This window comes from Diabrotica undecimpunctata, chromosome 2 (assembly GCF_040954645.1).
Source record: "Diabrotica undecimpunctata isolate CICGRU chromosome 2, icDiaUnde3, whole genome shotgun sequence".
Lineage (NCBI taxonomy): Eukaryota > Metazoa > Arthropoda > Insecta > Coleoptera > Chrysomelidae > Diabrotica > Diabrotica undecimpunctata.
Window position 1 is genome coordinate 100,784,661 of NC_092804.1, and position 27,472 is coordinate 100,812,132.

The 27,472-nt window shown below is 34.5% G+C and overlaps 1 protein-coding gene across 1 annotated transcript in view; it reads right to left on the bottom strand.

The window, feature by feature from the left end:
- The window catches only part of mAChR-A (muscarinic Acetylcholine Receptor, A-type), a 229,925-nt gene that overhangs the window by 59,103 nt on the left and 143,350 nt on the right, over positions 1–27,472 (bottom strand). The window contains exon 5 of the mRNA XM_072523255.1: positions 15,410–15,548. Coding sequence (XP_072379356.1) covers positions 15,410–15,548 — 139 coding nt within the window. The remainder of the gene's footprint in view (positions 1–15,409; positions 15,549–27,472) is intronic.

Below are 27,472 nucleotides of genomic sequence, written 5' to 3' on the forward strand. Positions count from 1 at the left end.
AACTGTTAAAACTAGTGGAATAGGATAACTTGGAAGTACTAGCAGATTTATTTAACACGGCGTACGATACGGGAATAATACCAAAAGAGTGGCTGAAGTCAGCATTTATAACCATCCCTAAAACACAAGCAGCAAAAGAGTGCTCTGATTATCAAACACTGAGTCATACTTTAAAAGTACTGCTAAAAGTAATACACAAGAGAATATACGAAAGGCTAGACAAGGATATTAGCGAAACGCAGTTCGGGTTCCGAAATAGAATGGGTACTCGAGAAGGACTATCTGCCATCAACATACTGATTCAGCGATGTCGGGTGTAAACGTTGATCTAAATTTGTGCTTTGTTAACTACGAAAAAGCTTTCGATAAAGTAAGACATAAAAAACTAATATCAATACTTATGAACAAGCCCATTGACAGTAAAATCATAAATATAGTGAAAACATTATATTGGAACCAAAGTGCCGTAGTTCAAATTAATGGGCAACACTCAGAAGAAATGAAGATCTGTAGAGGAGTTAGACAGGGATGTGTTTTATCGCGACTTGTTTAACTTATATTCTGAAGAAATTTTCCAAAACACGCTAAATAATATTTAAGCAGGAGTTGCCGTTAATGGAAAATTAATTAACAACTTACGATATGCAGACGACACTGTGATCATAGCAACGAGTAGGTATAGAAGATCTACAACATCTTGTCGAAAGCTTAAGTATGAATAGTGCTGAGAAGGGAATTACTATAAACGCTAAAAAAACGAAGTACATGCTAATTACATACAAAAAGGCCACAAAATATACATCACCTATTGACAATCAATGGTAACGTGATAGAAAAATATCAGTAATTGGAAACTTTGATTAATGAAACCAATGATCATACGCAGAAATACACAGGCGAATAGAGATTCCCAGATCGGCATTTATACGAATAAAGCCACTCCTAATGTGCAAAAATCTAAATTCGGAGATCAGACTATATACCATTCGCTGTTATATATTTTCAATATTATTATGTGGGCTGAGACTTGGACATTAAAAAAAATATGCAATTTAAAAAGAATCGAGGCTTTCGAACTCTGGTTATACCCTATATTCCTATTTTTAGGACTCCTCTAGAGTCCTAAAAATATTATGGACTGATAGAATTACAAATAAAGAAGTACTGGAGAGGGTTGGTAAAGAAACAGAACTAATCACCACTATACAAACCAGAAAACTGGTTTGTATAGTGGTGATTAGTTCTTCTGCCACGTGATGAGGGGACCAAAATATGAAATTTTGAGACTCATAATACAGGGAAAGATTTAAGAAAGAAGATCTGTTGGCTGAAGGCAAAACTCATGGTTGAAGAATCTACGTGATTGAGCAGCAAGTTTAAAAATAAAAATAGCCATTATAATTGCCAACCTCCGTAGAGAGACGGCACTCTAAGAAGAAGAATACCTAGTACCTCTATTTGTTTTTTTTTAATTCTTTAACAAATTCAACTTTTGTGCCATTAAGACCTCTGACATTTCATGTTGCTAATATTCATTCTTTGGGATTTGGAACTACTCTGTTATTGTGGCCATATCATAGCACAACCTTTTTTTTAGCCAAGACATTCTCGTCAGTTTCGATGTATCATCCCTATTTACCAATATCCCCATACATGACTCTCTAGTTGTTCTGCGAGATCACTTGACCAATGATAACAAGTCTTTGGTTTTGGCAGATCTTGCGGAAAAATGCCTCCTTTCAACATATTTTTCTTTTGGAGGCAATTTCTACAAACAAATATCTGGAACACCAATGGGTTCTCCCCTTTCCCCTGTCATTGCTGACATTTTCATGGAAGCCTTTGAGTCTTTAGCCCTAGAATCTTACCCCTTAAAACCAAAAGTCTGGTTCCGCTACATTGATGATACATTTATCATCTGGCCCCATGGTCAACATACCCTTTCTCCCTTCCTAGATCATCTTAACTCACAACATCCGAGTATAAAATTCACAATGGAAGTAGAAAATAATCGGTCCCTTCCCTTTCTCGATGTGTTAGTCACCTCCAAGCCCAATGGCCGATTGGGTCACTCTGTTTATAGAAAAAAGACCCACACGAATCGTTACCTACATGCTTCATCACACCACCATCCTGCCCAAAAGAATTCTGTGATCAACTCTCTCATCCATCGGGCCATTTCGATTTCTGAACCTGACAACCTTAGAGAAGAACTTGGCCATCTGCAAAAAACCCTTGTCGCCAACGGTTACTCCAAGTCCACAATTCAAAATATTACACACCGACATCTACATCCCCCTTTACACCCTAGGACGACAAATTCAGAATCTTCGGGTAATACTCCTGTGGCTTTTCTTCCGTATATTCGAAGTGTCACTGATAGGATTGGCAAAATTCTTCGCAAAGAAGGTATCAGGACTACTTTTCGACCACCCAAGAAAATCTCACAATATCTACCCTCTCCTAAGGACCCATTACCGCCCCTATCTTCCTGTGGTGTCTATTCTATTCCTTGTTCATGTGGACAAGTGTATATTGGCGAGACTGGTCGTTCCGTCAAAACTCGGATTCAAGAGCATCAAAGATGCATTCGATCAGGTCTTTTCTCCCATTCTGCAGTTGCAGAACACTGCCAAGAAACCGGTCATTCCATATTGTTCGAAAAAACCCATATTATTTCTAAGAGCCCCTTCTTTTATTCCAGGAAAATCCGCGAATCTCTAGAGATCCGAAAAAATCCACATAATATCAATCGAGAGGAAGGATACTACTTGTCTCCCATCTGGAATCCCAGTCTAGAGCCGCCGTCCGGTCCCGCTACCACAATGCAGCCACATGATTGGCCAGCGCGCGCTTCTTGACGTTCGCGCCACGGAGTGTGCCGATACGTCCCGACACGACAGGTCACCGCGACTATAAATAGAGCGGTAGCGGAGTAATCGTCGGATTCACTCCCTGCCTCTCGACGCGTTAGTGTTCTGAGCTGTTGGACGTGAATCCCTGTCCTGGCATTTGGTTTTCACCTCTGGCTGCGTTGAGTAGTTGAGTTACTGTGACCAAATGCCCATCTTGGTAGTTAGTATTCGCCTCTGGTTGCGTTGAGTAACTGAGTTACCGTTGCTAACTACCCATCTTCCTGTCTTTTGTTTCTTTTTTCTTTTTTGTTCTCCTGAAGAAGCTACATACAATTGTAGCGAAACGTCGAGATGAACCCACTTTTGGGTCACTCACAAATGACACGGTCCAAACCCGGAAGACGAATAAACTATAACCTTTTTTTGGATGTGGCTTTTAAATATTTACTGTTTATGTTCAAGCACGTTACTGGCTGCATTTTTATGGGTTCTTTTTTTTTCCTTTTCACTTGTTGCTCACAGTCTTTGTAATTATTTATCTATCTATCTGTGTCTTTGCTACTGATTCTATGTCCAAGTCATTGCCTGGTTCGTAAAAGTATTTCCGGAACAATAGTTTATTAGTTCTATGTGCCTATTTTAACTATTTTGTTCTCTTTATTGTGCCATTACCATTCAACCTTGTAGCATTTCAATTTCCCCTGGTATTTATTAAAACACAGAAAAATATTCTTAATCTTTTTGCTTCGCTGAGATTGATAATATAAAAATTTTTATTTGGTATATACACATTTGGTATTTCTTTGAACTTCTTACAACTGTCGCCCAACCTGTAAGGTTTGTTGATAAATGTTGTTAATATTATTTGTAATAACCGTTAATTTTTTTTATTAAGATCTAAGATTTTTTACAATCTGTTTCACAGATTGTAAAACACAGTTTCCAAGCGGTGTCTAATTTTATGGCGGAGGTTTCATAGCGGTTCACTGCAGTGGCAGTTTCATATAATATGCCTTATTACTCACTAATGTAGAAACTTTGCAAAAGAGTGGAATTTTAAATTTTCCACGTTAGTCTCTGTCAAACGGTCTGACATAATGGCAGTGCAATCTCTGTCAAACACGCCAGTATCAGGAGCAGATAAATCACCATTTCAGCTTTTATAAAGCCGAAGATTACGAACAACATTTTCCAATCGAAGAAAAACTGCTGGAACCAGAGAACATTGACTATGATAAAGAACGAAATAAGAAAATTGTATACGCAGTATTATGGCTGAACAATATCGAGCAGAAATGGATTTCAAAATTATGACAATGTAGTAATAAAAGAGAGATCATCCTGGTTACCGGGCATAATTATATTCAAAATTGAAAACTCGTATAGATCTTACATAGTAGAAAAAGAAAATGAAAATTTGATTCGAAGAAACCGTCTACATTTAAAACACTCAAGAAATGAATGTCGGCGAAAACATGGCAGAGATGATGTGGTGAATAATAATGCCAGTGACTGAAACAGGCAGACATATAACGAAGATAATCAAGGAGTAGTTGATTTGGCTCCAGCCATGAGTAACAGGGGGAGAGTAATCAAGCAACCGATTAAATTTTAAGATTACGTATGCAAAAGATATATAAGAAGGAGAAGAAGTCATGTATTTAGCTTTGGGTATTGTTCTGAGTTTTATATTTTGCGTATGATGTACACCTTGTTAGATGTCATATTCAGGATGACACTTCGTATCATGACTGTATCACGTAAAAGTTCTTAAAAAAGAGATTTATTAAAAATATAAAAACTATGTTTATTAATATAAATAAAATAGAACAAAATAAAATTGAAAGAGTAAGTGATATAATAATAAAAAAATAATGAATGTAAGACTAAAGAAAATTTTGTAGGTGGTAAACTGGTTGAATTAACGATTGGCAACAAATAACAGGTAACAAACTGAAAAAAATTATTTGGAATATATAAAAAATTAACTTCATTCAGTTATTTAATTATAATTATTATTTTGCACTACATGCTATACATTTTAGTTCATGCAAAATTGACAATTTTTTTAGATAATTTTATTTTATTTTATCTAATATTGGAGCTAAATTGCAGTTTCTAAAAATATTAAAGTCGATAGCAACATATATGTCCAGTTAATATTACAATATAGAATTATCTGGAACATTTAGAAAATGAACTAACAGCTGCCTGTGTATATAAACGGAAGCTGTCAGTGTATTCACTTCATGAGTGTGAAATATAAGTCCGGTGCTGTTTGAATTACTGTTAGAAGCTCCTGTTTACCAGTCGGTGTAAAATAGATGGGGATGGAAATTGTTTGATATGGAGATAATTAAATTATCAAAACAGATGGAGCTAGGTTGTATCAATAGGTTGGGACATAAATAAACCGAATCAGACGAATCAACCGAACTAAATAAGCTACTTAGAAAATAATTACAACAAACTAATGTCAATATTACTGAACAAAAAAGATATTTTTTATCTTTTTTGTTCAGTATTATCAGTATTTAGTAAAGCTTGTATTATCCATATATTTAAATCTGATAAATATCAGCCAGAATATTATCTATATCGGCTTGTTTCGCAGTCATATACTCATAGGAGGAAATGGTTGTTGCTGATTATTGTACTTGCAAATATTAATTCTATTGAATTCAATATTGTTTTATATTCTTTTTTTCTTCTTCATCTTCTTACTATATTATATCTTATTATCTTATATAAATCTTTTCCCTATCTTCATATATCTGTGGTGTACGCCATTAAGTGTTAAATGCAAATACGGGACCGATATTTTTACGTTAATTACGAGCTGAAGAAGATAATATCTTCTTCAGGTATAAAGATATGGGAGCTACAATAAGTAAATTGCTACCTTATGGTTTATCATTGGTGACCTTGGGAGGTACTTTTTAGTTTTCTGTTTGTAGTGGGACTTGAATCCATATCATGTGGCATCAGATAAGTTCAGCGTCAGCCGCTGAACAGTACGGACGTGCAGTAGAAGCGACACCTGAAGACCGCCGAGGAGCTGCAGCGTTGAGTCGAAGCCGGACTTATCAGTCTGTGCCGTGAATGTAAGCACGGTAGAGCAGAGACTTGCGTTAGCCGCGGCCGAGGCCACTAGAGGCAAAAGCCTATGCCGAGACAAAGCTGAACCGGGGAGATTTGTATTAATCGAATCTTCACGGAGGCCAAAATCAAGGCATAGGCAAGTGAAAAAGTAAACGGGCTTAGCCCGTCGGAAAACTTCCTGTACTACGATTGGGATGACACTGTGAGGTGTAATATTTTAGAAATTACACCTGGCAGACACGGCCCCAAGGTCAGGGAGGTAAGAAATTCAAGCGGATCCCACTCTAGTTCTGCCTAGAGCGTGAACTTCCGAGTAAAGGTACTGGGTGGCACCCAGAAGCCGTGCTGACAACGGGTCAGACGGTCAAAAAAATAAGCTTTCCTCCAAAGATTAGGACTTCCACCCCACGCGATTATGGATCGGTCACGATCCCCACCATGCCGAAAGGCCACTCCAAGCCCCAATGGTTATAGTTCGAGGTATAAACTCAACTATAATATCTATGATGCCCTCCTAGAAGACCAGGACACAAATTACGAGATCTTTGAAGATCTCCCCACCGAGGACATACACGAAGGGGACTTTAAACGCCCCAAGACCAAGAAAAAACGAACAAAAGACCGCGCGGAGGGAAACCGCGAAAAAGAAATGTACTCCACTGACGACGACGTACCACTCGAATAACGAGCCACTACAAAAAGGATGAGACAGAGGAGCAGTGAGGACGAAAAGTCCGCACTGGCAAAGATGAAGATGATATTGAAAGAAAAGGACGCCGAAATAGCAGCACTAAAACAGAAAATTGAAGAACTGCAGGATACGATAGTAACCTCGCAAAAAACAATAATTGGCCACATTGACTCAAAGTTCCAAGAACTTAGCAATGGAAAAGAAAATAAAAAAACCAAGAAGACAACAGAAACGGTCTCAAAAGAGAGCAGCAAAGAAGATACCTGGGAAACCCAAGCCAAAAAGGCGTCAAAACCGGAAAAGTCTACGGGAACAATCCCAAAGACAAAAGCAACCGCAGAAAAGTCCACGGGAACAATCCCAAAGACAAAAACAACCATAGAAAATACAAAAAAGGGAAAACAACCAGAAGAACCCAAAAACAGCAAGAAGAAGGCCGTGAAGGAAGACTTCCCTCCACTAGCGACCCCTAGTGCAACAGAACTAGGGTGTCATCAGGAAAGAGATGCGCGCGCTACACCACGCCCTCCGACTCCATGCCAAGCACAAGCAATGGAAACCGACGGAGAACAAACCACGAAACAAGATAAACCAACGTGGAAACCAAAGCCGCCTGTAATTAAATTACAGAGCGTCAGCCAGACAGGAGCAATACTAGACATTGCTCAGAAAAAGAAGGTGATAACGTCGAATAGACTATCTAGAAGCGGACGAGAAACGTTAATACAAGCGAAAAATCCAGAAGATTATAGGTCTATGGTAAAAATCATAGAGGAGTATAGTCAAAAAACACCTATACAGTGGATTGCCTTCCCACTAGAGGAAGACATAAAACCAAGAATGGTTTTAAGAGGACTACCTCCAAACACAGACGTTACAGAAATGTTCAATACTCTCAAAGAAGAGTATGATATCGAATGTGAATCAATAAAGAATATGATTTCCAGAAAGAGTGATAAAAGAAATCTACCAATGTTTGTGCTGACACTGGAGAAGGAGGACGTGGAAAAAGCCAGGCGCATTACTAATCTGATGCATATGAAGGTTCACATCGAAGACCTCAGAAAAGCAACTGGGCCCACGCAGTGTTTCAACTGCCAGGGGTACCACCACGCGCAGAGAGCGTGTTTTAAGACACCTCGATGCGTACGATGCGGAGAAAATCACTCCACAAGAAACTGCCAAATGCCCCGAGAACAAAAGGCAAAATGTGCCAACTGCCAGGGTCAACACCCGGCAAACTTCAGAGGATGCCCCAGATGCCCAACCTGGGGAAGAAAACAACCACAGAGACAACAAGCCCCGCAAAAAGGGCCGCAACAAACATCAAGCGGACCTTCCTACGCACAGGCAGCAAAAGCGCAAAATACCGAGAACACCATCTTGATCTCGAAACAACAGCAAGACGGCCTAGTGAACTCAGTTAAGGAACTGGTCACTAGAATTGTCCACGAGGCGATTGCAGATATAAAGCTAGCACTGAACTAGTGCAAGCAAACAGGGGATACTTGAGGATAGGCTCCTGGAACCCAGGAGGCATAAGGACCAACCAGAATATACTGGACGAACTGGTCAATAGATATGAAATGGACGTCGTGGCAATACAGGAAACAAAGCTCACGAACAACATCAACATCAAGTTTCCAGGCTACGACATATACAGGAACGACAACACAGCAAGATCAGGTGGCACAGCAATATTAGTGAAAAAAGGCATAGGTCACATCAGAATTCTAACACCACAACTAAATACTATGCAAGCAACAACAATAAGAGTACAAATGAGGCAAGGAGAAGTCAGAATTACCTCCGCCTACGTAAGACCACAAGACCTACTGATTGAAGACGACTTAAATATGTTCCTAAACAACGAACCCTCAATCATAATAGGAGACCTAAACGCAAGATCCCCAAACTGGAACGACAGAGCTACGAACAGAAACGGAAGACTACTAAACACATACATAGAAAATAATGACGACGTTATGGCAATGGGTCCCACAGACCCAACGCATTACCCAGGAAACGGACTTCCTACACACATAGACATTGTAGTAGCAAGAAACCTAGGACTACAAACAGAAATACAAACATTAAACGAAGGCACAACGGACCACAACCCCATCCTATTAGAACTAGGAACGTGGGAAGAAGAAAGTACAATCAAAAGAGTTAAAAAGAAAACAAAGTGGACAAACTTTAAAAGACTCGTGAGCACTGGAATTAACATAGTTCCAGTGATAGACAACCCACGAGAAATAGAAGACAGAGTCCTAGAGTTGGAAAACATCATCCAACAAGCACTCAGAAACAGCACTACAGAAGAGGAAGTAGAAATGCACACGGGAAGATTTAAGGATATACCACAAGCAATAAAAGACTTAATAAGGGAAAAGAACAGAGCAAAGCAGACAGCGAGAAGGACAAGGAACCAGGCAGACAAAAATAGAGCAAATAGGCTAAACAGAGAGGTCAAAACAGCACTACAACAACACCGTAGTGAAAGCTGGGAAAACCACATAAGAGACATGGAGGAGCAAGGACCAAATATGCAAAATATTTGGAGGCTCCAGAGAATACTGAGAAACGACAGAAAGCAAATCCCTCCATTACATGGAGAAAACGGAATAGTCTACACCACAGAGGAAAAAGCAGAAGTAATGAGGAGTACTCTCGAAAGAGAGTGTACATTAAATTACCACCTAGATGAGGACATCGACTTCATAGAAGAAGTCGAAAGACAAAGAGGAAGACCCGAAAACCCGAACGAAATCATCCCTCCTACATCACCGGAGGAGATAAACGAGCTAATTAAAAATAGCTCGCCGAAAAAAGCACCTGGTCCTGATCAAATAACGAACAGGGCTCTAAAATACTTACCAGCGAGAGCCATAGTATATCTAACAAATATTATGAACGCGATGCTAAGATTCAAGAAATTCCCAAACAGATGGAAAGAGGCTCATGTCATAATGTTACCAAAGCCCGGAAAAAACAGCACATTCCCGCAAAACTACAGGCCAATAAGCTTACTACCTGCAATCAGCAAGATTGTAGAGAGAATAATACTCGTCAGACTCCAAGCTGAAACAGACAGATTAGATATAATACCCGAAGCCCAATTCGGTTTTAGATCAGAACACTCCAGTGAGCTACAGGTACTCAGATTAACAGAGTACATAGCAGCTGGATTTAATGACAAACAATTCACAGGAGCTGTCTTCCTAGATGTAAGCAAAGCTTTCGACAGAGTCTGGCATAAAGGACTTATCTACAAAATGAGACGATACGGCTACAGCGGAGCAATGACAAGACTAATCTCTTCGTACTTAAGCAATCGTAGTTTCAGAGTCCGGATAGGACAAGTCCTATCCGAACTCGGGAACCCGGAGGCTGGAGTGCCACAGGGAGCGGTACTGTCACCTCTACTGTATACGATATACACAGCAGACATACCTAGAACACCAGGTACACTACTAAGCCTCTATGCCGACGACACAGCGATAGCGGCCAAACACAGAAATGTAGACATAGCGGTAAACAACTTACAAACAGCGCTAGATGACATAGAAGAATGGAGTTTAAAATGGAAAATCGCTATAAACTCCGAAAAGACACAGGCTGTACTTTTCAAAAAGAGGCACCAACAACCAGAAGAACAGGTAACTGTGCAAGACAATCCTATCGAGTGGAAAAGTGAAGCAAAATACCTCGGAGTAATCATGGACAAAGGCTTAACATTTAGCAAACATGTAGAAGCTACAGTACAAAAAGCCAACATGGCAAGAGCATCAATAAGAGGCCTAGCAGGAAGAAAAAGCAAACTTAGATTGAAAACAAAAATAAGATTAATAAATTGTATAATTCTTCCTATACTAACATATGCATCTCTTGCATGGGGACACATATGCAATACATCAAAAAAGAAAATACAAGCGGCACATAACAACAGCCTAAGAGAAGCAGTCAACGTACCGAGATACGTAGCAGAAAGATTTCTCTTTAGAGAACTACAACAAATCAGAGTGACCGACACAATGAAAGAAAAAGCTAGGACAAAGTTCGCGGAGATAGAGAACCACCCCAACCACATATTGCGAGAGATATTGAGGTATGACGCTTTCCACAGATGGAAGCACAAAAGACCCAAACAACAAATAGTAGAATAAAATCATAATACTAGAGAGAAAATCAACAATCACACCAGAGAGAAAACAAAACACCAGAGAGAAAACACTTCAAAAAACAACAACAACGCACAATGAAGATAGTTCGTAGCTCATAACCCTTGTGGACAATCGCAACGTACAGCGTGGACCCAGTAAATTTTATGTAGATAATTTATTATATAAATATGCACTAATTCTGATTTTATGTTTCAGGCATCCTACAAAAAAAAATCCAAAAAACAACAAAAAAACGGCTTCGGCCACCAAAAAAATCAAAAAACTACTAACAAAAACCGGCGCAAGCCACAAAAAAATATTAACAAAAACCACTAAAAACACGGGCATGTAGGGCCCAACCCCTTGAGCACCAAGTCGCCGAACTGAGCCTAGCTCAGAGCGGAGACTTGAGGCCCAAGTAAGCAATTTTAGTTCGCAGATAAGCCACATTAAGATAACAGGAATATAGCGACAATGCGCTGTCCTGAGTTTTGAATTCGGTTAGGAAACCATGTTGGGGTTCTATTACCCAGGATCTCCACATGAAGAGCATTTGGCTGATAGTTGTGCCCCTATCGCGCATCAGAGTGCTATAGGGGGGAAAGGGATGGTCTGGAGCATTCGAGCGCGGTGGAGTGACTCCTGTTTTTACTCGAGTTAATACACCTCGCTCCAATGAATTGTTACACCCGAACGTAATTCTTAGGGGTGAACATTTCTCACAGGCTGGGTTTAATTAAATTGCTTGCTTGCTTGCTGGCATCAGATTCGAATACACTAACCTATAACTAGCTATGCTTTAGTTCTTTTGCTCAAATCCATAATTTAATAAGAGATCTTTTCTTGATTCCCTTTAGCATCTTATGAGCCTTGACTAAATATTTCTAGGCTAATGTATATTAAGTTTACTTTCAATATGCAATAATTTACTTTCTAGCTTGCGTGTCATATGCTTTAGTTCTTTAAAGGGGCGTTTTTGCTTTTGCTTATTTAAGGAAAGATTTTGTATGTTGTTAGTATATATTTCAAATTAATTATTTAATAGTGTATATATTTACTTTTCATTTTTTTTTGCAAATACATCTTTGTATGTAACATCTCAACTTGGTATCGGAAGATTTCCAAATATTTACTAAATTTCAATACGCGATGCAGAGCGGTTAAAAAACGATAAAATTTTAACTCAAAATTTCAAAATTTTAGTTCAAAATTTACCTACTCGTTTCGATAGTAACAGTATATTATTAAAATTACTTAACCAATTTTTCTCTTTTCTCGATTATTAGTTTTTATTACATAGTATATAAATTATTGAAATCACTAAATACATAGTTAGTGAAAAAATTATCATAATAATTAAATTAATAAGTAATTTAAAAGATTATTCAAGTAAGGATTGTCCGAGAATATTTAAAAACTAAACGAAATAACCATCTCTATTTTATTGGCTAATATTCTATCAGACTCCTGACAGAAAAGATTTTAGACAAACGAGACATCCGACTAATGGCAAATATGTACTACAATCAGAAAGCAGTAGTGAGAGTAGAGAATAATACCACTGAAGAAATTGAAATAAAGCGAGGTGTGAGACAAGGGTGTATACTGTCACCAACCCTGTTTAATCTCTATTCCGAAAACGTAAGGAATAGAACACTCTCTGAGCAATCCGTAGGTTTTAAAATAAATGGTGTTAGATTAAACAATCTGAGATTTGCCGACGACACCGTTCTGATCGCAGAACCACTTGAAGAGCTACAGACATTGGTGAATAAGATAGCAGACTGCAGAGAAGAATATGGACTATCCTTGAACATAAAGAAAACTAAATTTATGGTAATATCGAAATCAACACAAAATGTCCAAAATTTATATTTACACAATGAAATTATCGATTGAGTTAACAAATACAAATATTAAGGCACTTATATAAATGTAGACAACGATAGCTCAGCGGAAATCAAAATAAGAATAGAAAAAGCCAGATCCATATTCACTAAAATGAAGAGAGTGTTCTGCGGAAGAGACTTAAGCCTTGAAATTAAACTTCGCCTGATGAGACGTTACGTAATTTCTGTGCTGTTCTACGGAATGGAGTGATGGATGTTAAAAAAGATTGATACCAAAAAATAAGAGGCATTTGAACTGTGGATGTATCGCAAAATCCTGAGAATATCATGGACCGAGAGAGTCACAAATGTCGAGGTCTTGAGAAGAATGAATAAAGAAAAGAAAGTCATATTTACGATCAAAAAACGAAAACTGCAATATTTGGGACACATTACAAGAGGCGAAAGATATGAACTGCTTCGAATAATTATGCAAGGGAAAATAGCAGGAAAAAGGTCCATAGGAAGAAGACGAAACTCCTGGCTAAGGAATCTACGGGAATGGTATACCTGTAGCAGCAACGAATTGTTTCGGTCAGCAGTTTCGAAAATACGTATAGCCCTGATCATCGCCAACCTTCGGAACGAAGATGTCACTTGAAGAAGAAGATTTTATTGGCAAAATTGCTACTCGACGTCGTCGGCAACTAATACAGGCTCGGACCAGATTTACTATTTTGGTATTGAAGTTTTGCATTTTAAATGGATTTTTAGTAATGTTTTTGTCTTTTTGATGGTTATGGAATGACAATTTATGTTTATGCTCTTAATATTAAACTAGTAATAACTATTTGTTATGCATTTTAAAACTACTCACGTATTTATTTTTATCTGTGTAACGACTTCAAACTGTATACGTGATTACTGTTGTTGCAAACAAAAATGTTGCACACTGATTTTGCTGATGAGTTAGTTGAAAATACATCGATTCCTTCCCGAAAACGAACTACAAGATGTTTTCTTAGCGCTGAAGTCAAAGAAATAATTTGAAATATATTTAATTTTATAAAATAATAGAAAATCTCAGGTTAGTGGTTGGGGATATTGTAAAAAAAGTGGCAAGTAAAGTTGAAGTTTGTGATCGAAGTGTATTTACGGTGATTGAAGAATTTTTTTATGAGAAACGAAATACCCATGGTTGAAAAATTTTAAAGAAGGTGACGATGATCCTGATTTGCCAAATTTGACGCAAATCACATTTTATAAATTATTAAAAAAATAATTTTCAATATCAACGCAGGGGAAGCAACGCCCTTTTATTAGAAAGAGAAGACATTGTGTTGTGGCGACGAAAATATCTTCAACAGATAAGGACTTATAAAGAAGAGAAGCGAAAAATGTATTATCTGGATGAGACACGGGTAAACGGTGGGCATACAAAATCTAAAATATGGGGTAGACACTAGAGTCAAATTACCTAAACAAGTTTTTTTGGATAGATTAACAACGGGATTAAAAAATCCTTCAAGTTATTTATTACATTCTACATATTTCAAAACTCAAAAAAATACGTTTTTAGGAAAAGATAAAAGATTATTTGTCATATAAGCAGCTAAAATGGGTTTGTTCCAAATGTCCTCTTGGAATTTATATCGAATAAGTCTGGTGATTATCATTAAGGGATATTGTTTTTGACAACGCAACGTACCATTCTCGTTAAAAGGAGAAAATACCAACAACTATATCTAAAAAAAGCAATATCTAGAATTGATTCCGATACAAAAATATAAAATTTGATCAACATAATATGCTTAAAGTACAGCTTCTTTCAATCGTAAAAAAATATAAAAATTTTATGATAAATACGTAATTTATAAAATGGCAAAAACCCAGAATAAAGCGGTAATTAGACTTACTACTTATCACTGTGAGTTAACTCACATAGAACTCATTTGAGCAAATATTAAAAATGAAAATTTTTAGATGCCATGGAGCTGTTTTATAATTTGATTGTATCAATTATTTCAGAAATAAGGAAGAACTGCATTTTACATGTTCAAGAAAAAATTGAAAAAGAAATGTTGCTGCTAAAATATAATTGAAATCCATTTTGAACCTCTTTTTATAAACGTTGATGACAGTGACATATTATCCAGTTCATCAGAATAATGTTTAAAAGTAACCGAGATCTCGATTTCTGCCATATATTTACGTCTAACTGAAACGAATTATGAATTATTTTGAATCTTATTTTTTTAAAAAACTGTTTTGCAATATTAAACCTTTTTGAAATCGTACAAATAACTATAACAATAATTATAAATAAAACTTATATGTTGTGAAAACACTTTGTATATAAACTTTGTTGACCGCTTTTAAAATAAAAAATAATTTCTTGTTTTTTTTGTTCCTGTATAAATGGTTTCTATTGTCGGATATCAACTTAAAATATTCAGGTTGTTTGTGTCGCATTGTTGCAAAATTAAAATATAAATTTAGTATTTTATAAAATACACTTTTGGCCAAACGAAAAAATAATCCTAAATGCGGTGCTGTTAGAGGTCTACACCTGCTAATGTTTACGTTCCCTGCATAGCTTATTGGAATTTAATATAAATCCAAAATAGTTTAATCGATCTGTTAGCCGTCCATTACCCAAGAAAATATAATTATAATATAAAGTATTTTGCAAATATGTAAACATATATAATAAAAAATAGTATAATAATATACTAGATTATTATGCCAATTTTATATATAACTCACCGGCTTTTTTCTCCGCTGGGGATCCACACAGAGGTTCCCGTGCATGTAGACAGAGTCGGAGTCGGCTCCGGTAGATTCGGACCGTGGCCTTTTCCATTCTTCGAGGTCTACCGTCGAGCAGGCGTTATTCTGCTCATCACTGCACACGAATACACTGTGTTGAACATACAATTGGATAAAAAATTAGAGGTTCGAATCGTTTTTTGACATATCTAACATCGAACATCTAAGGAAAGAACATTTTATATAAATTTAGTATCAAGATTTGTAAGACTGTGTGTTACCATATTTATATCTTTAGATATATAGATGTTGCTTTATTTTTCATCTTTGGAAATATCAGGATCATTTTGAGATAACGAGTTGCAAAAGTTCAAAACATACGTAAACTCATTTAAATAGGTCAGAATATTATGATTTGTAATGTGACAACATTAATATGTTAACAATGTTGATTTAATGGTAATTAAAACAACAATAAAAATCATTTTACATAATAATTATTGGCTCTAAGTAATAAAATAAAATTAATTTAAGGCAAAATGAGACCTTACTTATTAATATTTATCATGAAAAGTAGCTTCATTTTCAGATGACTTTTAGGTTTAGAAGTTTGGATATTAACATAGCTATTTCGATTTTGGATACCACTGCAAAAAAATATTGATTTTAACTACAATCAAACTACTCTCTTAAGTTTCGCTGTCGTAATATTTTCTTCCCCTTATACTCCTTTTTCACGCAACCTTATTTTGGACAATCTTTAGCAGAAGTTAATAATTGTCCTCTCTTCATGGCATGTCCAATATATTGCAGGTAATAAATATGCAAGAAAATAATGTGTTTTAGAATTATACACTAATTTCACCTAATCCCTTACAATTCGATGATTATAAAAGGGGATTTATTTAGTACCAAATTAAGTATCGGGTTACACTTTTATCTCCTTATTTAGTCTAAATTTATTTCTGTGATCGTCATTTTGAAGTCTGAAATCAGTCAGTAGTTACTGTGGATCAGATCCATGCAAAAAAGTGGATGCGGAGGTAACTCAGATGAATTTAATATATTTCTTTTATCTTTGCCATTAACTTGTAATTTGGTATATTGTTTTAGTCAAAGGTAGAATTTTTTTCTTTATTTGTAGCTGTTTAAAAAAAAAATTTATTGATTTAGTAACGCTACATAATATTAGCTATTATTAGTTTTCCATTTCATAAGGTAATTATTAAGCAAAATAGCTTTTGCATTGCAAAATACAAATGTCACAACCTACCTAGCTAAAATGTTGGTTTTTGATACTTTTTTAATTTTAAACGTTTACGCCAACTAGTAAATACACTACCTTCTGCTTTTTCTAATTTCTGTTTTACCTAACGTGACTTACAATTTACAATCAGCTATAACGATTGTATGGTTTTTTTATGTTTTCCGGGACAACTGCCCAATTTATTCTAGCAGAGCGTAAAGCGTCATTTGGACATGACCCCGTTTAAAGGCAGCAAACCATCTGTTGATGACATCTGAAGACACCAACTACTATTTTTATTAATTAATTGATTTTCTTAAAGTCATTTTTTTCAGATTTTTTAATACATATTTCTAAAAGTTTAATTTTTGCAATTGTAATTTGTAAACAGATGATCTGATGAAACTCAAATTTTGACAAATGACGTTTTTAGATCGGTACTTTCTGTAGCATAAACGGATTTTTACTGACAGCGCCATCTATATATCCATTTTGTAATGGAGAGAAATTATAAAACATAATCACGATTTCTTATTAGTCCCAACAAAAGGATTAATTTAAATATAATAGGTTTTAAAATTCCTCCGCCATTATGCTTGTTTTATCACTTACAAATCCTGGTTTTTACTACATCTAAGGAAATATAACCACGATAATACAGTACAAATTAATAATTTTGTTGTAATGTTTTAATTAATTTTTATAACGTATTGTCAGCAATACTGTCACCATATACGTGATTTTATTTTTTTGTCTTAAAATATTTTTAAAATAACATTATTTAAACAGTAATATATATTTGGTTAATACTCCTACTAACATTAACATAAATTATTTACATTAACTATAATACACACATAAACCGTAGTATATTAATTCGAAAAATACCTACTCGTATTTTTAGAATACCCATAAAATTAACCTCTCTAATTATTATTTTTTAAAGCAAAAATTATATAAATATCTATTTAAGAATATACTATATACATAATATAGAAAAGTAAAGTAGTATTTTAGAGTCGGGTGAAAAGGTAGCTTAGCGAAGCATTAAGTTAAGACAATAACTGTATAAGGACTGATATGGTACTTTATTTAACTCACAATATAACATCAATTATTATGATTCAAATTAAAATAACTACACTATTTTTTAGTTTCTTTAATATATTTTGGTTAAAATTTAATATTTTATTGTATGGGATATATATCTACGACATCGTTGCTAGGCAACATAACAAGTTTGTTCAATCTTTAGACAGATCTTTATTTGTCGTTATATAGGCAATAACATTTTCTAAAAAATTCTACTAATATTTAAATGTTCTGACAGCGGATTTGGTTGCACCAGAAGTTCCACAGCAAGAAAAAGCTACTGTAGATAAGATTTTATAAAAAAGCAAGGAGGGATATGAAAATACTTGTGGAGCATACGGCGAATGCCTTGTAATTAAATGTTTGTAGTCCCAATGTGAATTAGTATTTATAAATTAAATAAGAAAAATAAAGCCCTTATATTATGGTAAATGTATTATATATTGTGAGCAGTATTAATTATATTATATTATTAATTATTAATTGCTAGCATAACTAATAAGTATAGTAAAATGATATTTGAAATTGATATTTAAAAGTAAAAAAGCGACAGAAAAAAAAATGTAAATGTCGCTTTTCACTATTCTGAAGGTATTTTACTGTAAGTAAAATAATTTCTCTTTGCAATTTGCAGTGTTTAAAGTTCTAAATATTCTTTTACTTCACGTAAACGCGCGATGGCGCAGGTGTGTGTGTGTGTGGGTGTGCGTGTGTATGTATTCCTTAAGTTTTATTTTAAAATTATTACCGGTGTATTTTCGTATACTTTAATATTTGTCTGTTTACTTTCCTTTCTATTATTTCTCCTGCTTATTTTTATGATCCTTTAATTTTCTACATCACTCCCCGCTGTAACTTTGGTCTGCTTATTTCTGTCTTTTAATGAAGTATACATCATTATCGCTTTTAAGCTATCTGCTCTTTAGTCCCATTATGCTCTAATACTCTTTTATGCCTTCTTTTGTTAATAACATCTTGAGGTTTACATTTTTTGTCCAATATTGTATGGTGCATCCACAGGCTTACTTAATTTTAGAAAGTTTTTTTTCTTGTTGTGATCTTTGTTTTTTCCGAAGTATATATTTTTATTTGCCTTATCAATGTCTTTAAATTTTTATATTTATTTCGACCTATCATCTTACATGTCTATTTAAATTTTTATTAAATGAAGCTTATTTTTTCGACTGGTATCTATTTAAATTTAATTCCTATCCTTTTTCGCTTTACCCCATCTGTCAAACTCAAACGTTTTTTTTACTAACAAAGTCTAACATTATATTTTATGTTTTAATATGTACAATAAGGTAAGATGGGGCAAACGAAAAAATTCGCAGTTAATATTCATTTAACTACAAAAATTGCCTCTTTCAAATTAAGATTTTTTTAAACTTCTGTCGTATAATTGTGATTATTAACCGACCAATTAAAACTATTTAGATAACAAAAATACATTACCTACCAAATTTGCCTATACATTTTTTTTCGCAAGTACATGTTACGCACTTGCCCCACTGATCCGGGGTAAGAGCAGAATATGCCATTATTTTTGCTAATAATAATAGGTGTTCCATACGGGGCTAGTGCAGAAATCCTACATATATGTAATTTTTATTCTTTATGCTTAACTTTAATAAAATATTAAGAAAAAAATGCTACGAAATATTTTTTAGGAGAGAGTCAAAACAATTTCAGATATTTTGAATGAAAAATATTTATTTAAAATAAAAACATAAACTAAACGTACCAGAATGAATAAATCCTGTTACCAGTAACAAAAAATAATAATAATTGGAAAAAATACTTATGCTATGCTTCAAACACTTCAGGTGCAGTCTCAAAAATATACTTTTCGTAATCAGCAGTTATTGATATTTTTGGAACAGGTAGTTTTGTTTCTATGTCCGACAGTAGAATAGTGCAGACATCGTTGGGTTTAAAAAAAAAATGGCACTTATTTGTGAGCCTTTTCAAGCCTGTTACTTCGGCTTCATCACCATTGATCAGTTGTTTCACCAAACAAACATATTTGAACATTTTCTTTTTTCCAGGAAAATTTACTAATACAAAATCCCCAATTTGTATTTTGGTAAATGTAAGTTTGTCAGTAGGGTTTTTTTCATCAAACTCTTCCAAATGACTTTTGCTTAGCTCGTCAAATTCAACAATTCTGTTTTCGCTTGAATCACTGTACCAAGAACTATTATCATTTTCGGAACTGCTTTCAGCAATTTTTTTTTGTAAATCTTTTTAATTTTTTTTTCTGGTTTATATTTTTTTGTTGTATTTGAACTTAAAATTTTTTCAACATCGGCTCTTGTTATCACCTCTGCACCCAAGCACACGCGTTTTCTTTTCTTCGAATTAGAATTGTTTTCACGTTTGGTTGACCTCAATAACAACTCTTCGAATGAAACATCCAGAATCTTCTTAGTTTCTTGAAATGTTAGTATATCTGTCGAGCTGGAAGTTGACTGTGCTTCGACTGTGATTGGATTTTCATTATTTTTTGCTGATGTACTAGGCAAAGTTAAGTCAGGACCATCAAACCTAGCCACGTTACGGGTTTTTTGCCAACGTTGGAGAGCCACTGGGTCAAATACATCTTGCTGAATAATATTCCTATTCAGCGAAACTATTCCTGCTTTAATGAAACCACTTACTAATATTTTGGGCCTGGTTTCCTGCCATATTTCTCCTATCATCTTGGGAAACATACTTTTTGTTACAGCGGCCCCCACATTTCTTCTCTGCCATTCAACAAGTTTAGCATCCCAACGGGTCTTCAGTGATTTAAATACACACAAATCTAAGGGCTGGAGTACATGAGGAGGGAGCTTAAGTATCGTAATATGGTTTTCAACAGCTATATTTATGACATCTGCTCCAAGATGACTCGCGTGTCCGTCGTAAATTACTAATACCGGTCGTTCTGAACCAATAAACTTTAATAAACTGTTTTCAAAATAGTTTCTAAATACAGTTGTCTCCATCCACCCTTTAGGAGTGGCAGCGTAGGTAGTATCTAAAAACTCCGTGCCACGCGGAGCAGTCCACTGGTCCCAAACATGTTTACCTTTGAAGACAATAAGCGGAGGTGCTTTTTTGCCACTTGCGCTGCAGCACATAAGAACAGTTGTATTTTTGTATTTTGTTTGCCAGGCCCACTAATAGTTCTTGTGGATGGAGCTCCCCTTTGTCCGACAATTTTTGTTTTTGACGGATCTGTGCAAAACCTGCTTTCACCCAAGTTCCAAATTTGCGACGGGCCTTCTTGTAAACCAAGTTCTTCTATAACGTTTTCAAGTAAATCAAAATAGTTGTAGATCAGGAATGGGTCAAGGTTTTATTTTCTAGCAAATTCATCACTCTGGGGTTTTTTAATGGAGAGGTTATGTCTACGCTTGAAATTAAGAAACCAATCTTCTCATGGTTTACCATCTTTAAACTGTGTCTTAATGTTATTCTCTTTGACGAAGTCAGCTACAACCTGCAACACTTCTTTTCTAGAAAGACCAAAACCCCATTTTTCCATAGTACGAAGGCCATTTGCTAGTTTTTCTTCTTCCTGTTGAGGAATGTCCTGAGTTCTTCCATAGCTGGAACTTTTTTGTCCTCTCCTACCTTTAAGGTGATCATGGAGAGTACTTCTTGGAATTGTGTACACTTTAGTAGCTCGGTATAAAGTCATTTGCCCAGATTTAATTGGCGACAGTGCAATTTTTAAACTCTCTTTCGTATATCCTTTGCCCCTGCTACTTCTGCGAATGTAATTTCTCACCATGGTGGAACTAAAAGCATAAAGAAAAACTGTGTGAGATTTGGGGCAAGTGCGTAATATGTGCAGCTCTTACCCCACAATTTTATCCGCACTAGCCCCGACTTTAAAAATACGTGGGGCAAGAGCGGTACAACAATAAAAACTGTCAAAAAGTAAATATTTAAAAAATATATTATGTTTATCATAAACTATTGTGCCTAAGATACTTACCTACCAAAAATAATATAAAGATGTTCACAGATTCGGTAGATATAAATGAATTAATTTTTATCAGTGACCTTGCTCGAGAAGTTGCAAAACACAAGTGACACTACCGTACCTATAACATCAGTGAAACGTAATAAAGCAGCTCGCTGTTGTTAAAGACTGTTGTCACGGGTATTAAAGATACCAAATAATAGATGGATAGATATTTCAAAAGTGATAGGTTTTTATGATAATGTTCTGCACTTTCCCCGATAATGCACTTGCCCCATCTTACCTTACCATAAACATCCGGTTATGTCAAAATTATTCAGTTGACGACAAAACATAAAATAAAAGTCCAGATAAACTAAATAATTTTTTTGTGCATAGTTGGTTGCAAATATTGTGTATTTTTTAAACGAGGGCGTTTATTGGAATAATTATTGAGGAATGGATGGATTGGATAAATGGATTAAGGAAATGGAATGAGTGCATATTGCAATAGAACTGTTTTTATGTCTTGGAAACTTTATTATCTTTAGTCTTCTTCTTCTTATATTAGGACGAGGTCCTGTCATGACTATCATCTATTTTCTTATGACGTTAGTCACTGCAGTTGCTGCAGTTAGTAGATAGTCGGCCTGAAGCGATTGTCGCTGTCGAAGACACATCATAGCTAACTTCTTTTTCGCTCTTGGATGCATCGGTAAATACAATACAAACGGTGAGAAAGATTACCTAAGCATGGAGTTTGGGATTTTTTCTTTATAAAAACTGAATAGGTCAGAGTTGAAAGCGTAAATATTACAACACCATTATCTACAGGTTGTATTTGAGTAGATTTAGATATATTTCTTAGATCTTATATTAAAAATATAATACGATATTATCTATATAGAGTACCCTACTGGTAGCTCTATAGTGTAAATCATTCATGTTAAGTCAAAACAAGGTAATACTCATAAAAGTGCCTTGAAGTACGTAATTATTATAAGTGTGTGTTGTTGATACAAAGAAATAAATATTACCGCTCGAATTTTATTCTGTTTACTTTCTGAGAATTAGGAGTTGTTAAGTAGTGTCAAAAATATATTCAAGATTGTGAAAATTACTTGTATATGGCAGTCAAAAGTTCATATAGATCAAAAAATCTTATTAAGTTACCTTAAAAATTCTTATAGAAAAACATTTATAGAATGTATTTAAAATTGCCCAATACATAACTCGAAAATATGTTAAATTTTTATTACAACCATTTTAAGCATTCCAGTTATGTTAAAGAATTAACTTCTTTTATCAAATAATTCATTTAAGAATAAAATATTAAAACCAGACTTTAACCCTTTAAACAAGAGCTCGTTTTTAACAAACCTATGTACATAATCGACTCGCAGTACCAAATGATTAATGGGCCAACCAAGCGATTTAACAGTTACTTGTTTCGTAAATTTATTTTGGCTGTTATAACACATTCGCCATTGGCTAAATTGGTTATTTAAATCGCTAAACTAAATATGGGTATATTTATTAAACAAAACAAATAAACCAGTTCAAATATGTTATAAACTAATGATATGGTAAAAGATGAGAGTATCAAAATAGATAAAGTAAATATTTATAAAATGGTCATACAAATATCTTAATAGTGTAAAACAGATACATATGTTATTCAATTTGATAGATATTAATTAATAATTTGCAAAAAGTATTTTGGGACAAATATACAGTGGGGAAGGATGGAGAAAACGACCCACCACGAAGTAAATGAGTAGTAAAAATAGCCTAAAATTGCGATATATGGCAAGAAAAGAAGACGTCTAGGGCATATCCATAGAATAATAGCAAGAAAAATGCCAAAGATGGTCTTACGTAGGAAACCCATAAGAAGAAGAAAGAAAAAAAGACTAAGGACAAGATAGCTAGAAAAGGTTGTGCGACCAAAAGGTTGAGAGTGACTTAAGGGAAATGGGTGCCTTAGACTAAAGAAGAGAAGCACACGATAAAACAAAATAGAAAAGTATCATCAAAAACTTTAGTGAAAATAATAACAATCTGATACAAATACAATTTTTATCTTAAGTCTACAAGACTTGTTAATCACTATAAACAATAATAATTTGCAAAATATGAAGCCTAACCTTGGTTTATTACAATATTATTAATTTTCCAAATTAATTTTGAAATGTTAGGAATATCTGTTCATATCAGAAAAACAAATAAGCCAATTTGAAAATCGTACTCAAATACAAATTAAAAAATTTTTGTTTTTGTTACGTGGTAATAAAAAATTCTCGTGATAATTTAATTATATCTGTCTCACTCATATTAACAATTTAGACTTATATATTTTAAAGTCGGTGACTTTAAACTGATATTCTCAATATTTTAAGATGCGTTTCTGGGACAAATTTATTGGAAAATAATTCATTTGATTACAACAAATCAACTTTAACTGAAGAATACTCATTTTTGACAGAAAATAGTTTATTAACAAATGTGTCATTAGATTAGACTTTAAAAATAATCAAAACAGAATTATACAATGATAATACATTGACGACTAGAACACAACCTCTTTTCAGCTAAATAATGAATTTTATAAAAATTTTTGGTCTAGCAATCGGCTCTACTTTATCTTCTTTATTAGCGAATACATTTATGGGAGATTTAAAAGCAAATACTCCTTTTAAACAAAATTTAAAACCCACAATGTAGTGGAGATATGTAGATGATGTCTTCTCATGAATCATGAATTAGAGGTATTGGACACATTCCTAAATAGTATAAACCATAAAGAAGGGACAATAGAATTTACACAGAACATTAAGAGAGTTGACAGACTATGACAAAACGTAAAGACGATACGTAGACAGCCCAGGCAGCATAGCAGGATATGGAGATAACCACCTGGGAATTCATACCCCGCCCGTTACTACTTTCTTTCTATTATTATTTTATCTGAAACTTTACTAAATCTTCTGATTTCTGTTCGTATACATATACATAAATATGAAATTAATATTCATAAAACTATAGTCTGTAAAATAATTAAACATAATAAGGAAACATGAAGTATCTTAAATAAAAAAAGGTAAAAGCAGTGCTTTTTTGATGGAAATATGAGAATATTGGTAAAAGTTTGCAAAAAATGTCAAATAAATACTGTGGCAAGTTACAGCTAAATGGAATTATAAAAGTGAATTAAATCTGGCAAAGGAATAATGTCGCAAGTGAAAACTTAAATCTGGATTAACAACGTAAAAGTGTACTCGTAGCTAAATATATTTTAATATATTTTTTTCAGGCAAAGGAAAAGCCACTGCTAACAGCAGAACAAACGCAAGTCAGGCTTATTTGGGCAAAATCTAAACTTTCTTGGTCGGTAGAAGATTGGTCCCGAGTAATTTTTAGTAAAGAATCAAAATTCGAAGCATGTTGATAATTACCGCAAAGGAGTTATTCGCACTAAATATGAAGCTGGCTAGAATGTTTTTAATTAATTGAGGGTATCGTAAATGCTGCGACATATCAACAAATACCAAAATAGTAGGCTACCAAATAGCCTTATACGAGGTATTGTGAAATTAAATTAACGTATGTTCCATGCTTAAAGGGAGGACAACTTTATCCAACGATTATAACCAGCCACCTGATTAGATCAGAAAGAAAGTAAAATTGATTAGAATTGACAGGTCTTGGTGAGTCGAAAGTGGATTTTTGGCGACCACTCAGACAATAGCACAGTATGGGCAATGTGTAAAATAAAATTTATTTTTGAATTATATTGTTCTGTTAATTAAAATAAAATTGAATGAAAATTAAGTGAATATGAAAATTGTATTATTGGATAACAAAGTCAAGTTAATTCTGTAAATAAAGTTAATTTAGGATCTTGCATTTAAGCAGCGGACGTCACCAACTTGGGTGAGAATTACAATTACCATATTATCACACAACAAATTCTCACCCAAGTTGGTGACGTCATGGCTCAAATGAAACAGCATACATTAACTTTACTCAAACAAATATTTTGACACCGTTAGCTAATAAATTTTCAAAATTAAATTTAAAAATATATTATTGACTTAATTTGCATTCACTTTAATTTTAATTGTTACAGCAATATAATTCATAAATAAATTTTATTATAAACAATTCCCATATTCGGCTATTGTTTAAGTGGTCGCCAAAAATACATTTTCAAATGTCTTAAGGACCTGTCAATTTAAATAAATGTTACTTCGTTTCTGATCGAGTCAGTTGGTTAATTCTAAATAATAAAATTTAGCTATAGATAAGAGCATAGTCCCGTATTACGGACGTCATCCTACAAAACAATTTATAAGCGGCAAACCTATTCGTTTTGGGTTTAAATTGTGAGTTTTAGAAAACCCGAATGGATTTGCGGCACACTGCGGTGCGCATACAAAGCTTCCTGATACTGCACTTGGGCAAGGAGGAAATATAGTACTAGGAATTGCTGAATATGCCAATGGTCCGAGAGGAACTAAATTATATTTTGACAATTTATTCATTTCTATGTCCAAATAGAATAGCAAAATAGATAAATTTGCCTCCGAAAGAATCTTTCAAGAAATGTGAGAGAGGGACGACACATTCCGCATCTAAAGGAAAGTTAAGAGCTATTAGATGAAATAAAAATGCTTTTGTGACACTATTATCAAATTGGCACACATAATTACTGTTTAAACATATTTAGCGGTTTAGTAAACGTGAAAAAAAGAAGGTGATGAATAAAATGACTGATGCCATTTCCCACTATAATTCTAATATGGTATGTGCTGACCTAAATGATCAGTTCACTGCTCAATATAGATGTAAAATTTGCAATTAAAACTAGTTGTGGCCGCTCTGTACTTGATTTGTGGATGAATGTTGCGTTTAAGGTTGGCTTCCATAGAGGCTGTTAGTTCACTAATTACCATACTTGCAATTTAAAAGACAAGTAGTATTATAGCCTCTTACAAAATACGGATGTTTTCCAATTAAACCTGGGCCGCATACGTCGTTTTTAACATCCGCTGTTTTAGAAGATCTAAGAATAATCAAATCACATTATCGTGAAAGCTGACTTTTTGTCTGTCTTTATCTTAAAAACTCCGGCTACACCATCACTGCTGAGTATAAGTTCGATCACACGACCTAACTTCCACCTTAATGGAGGTAAATTATCTTCTTTTATGAGCATTAACGTGTTTTCCGCAACTTCACCGTTAGTAGTAGTCCATTTGGAACGTTTTTGTAGTTGATCTGGATTGGTAATAAGTGGTCTTCCGATGAGAAAATGTGCAGAAGTTAATGAGTCATTTGGATCACAGGATAAAGAATAAATAGGTCGGGAATTTATTATAGCTTCAATCTGTACAAGCAACGAATAAAATTCCTCAAACGTTAAGTGCGCGTTTCCCAAAACTCTATGTAAATAATGTTTAACAGTTTTTACTCCGCTTTCCCACAGTCCGACGAAAGGTGGAGAATATGGAGGTATAAAAGACCATGAAATATTATCCTTTAGCAAGGATTCTCTTATCGTGGGAGTGTGCTGCTCTAAAAATTATTTTAACGCTTTTAACTCTAAACTAGCTGCTATAAAATTGGTTCCATTATCGGAAACCATCTTTTGAGGCTTGCCACTTCGCGCAATAAATATTTTAAAGGCCAACAGAAATGATTCCTTAGACAGTTCCGCAACTAATTCTAAATATATGACCTTCGTACAAAAACAAATGAAAAGACA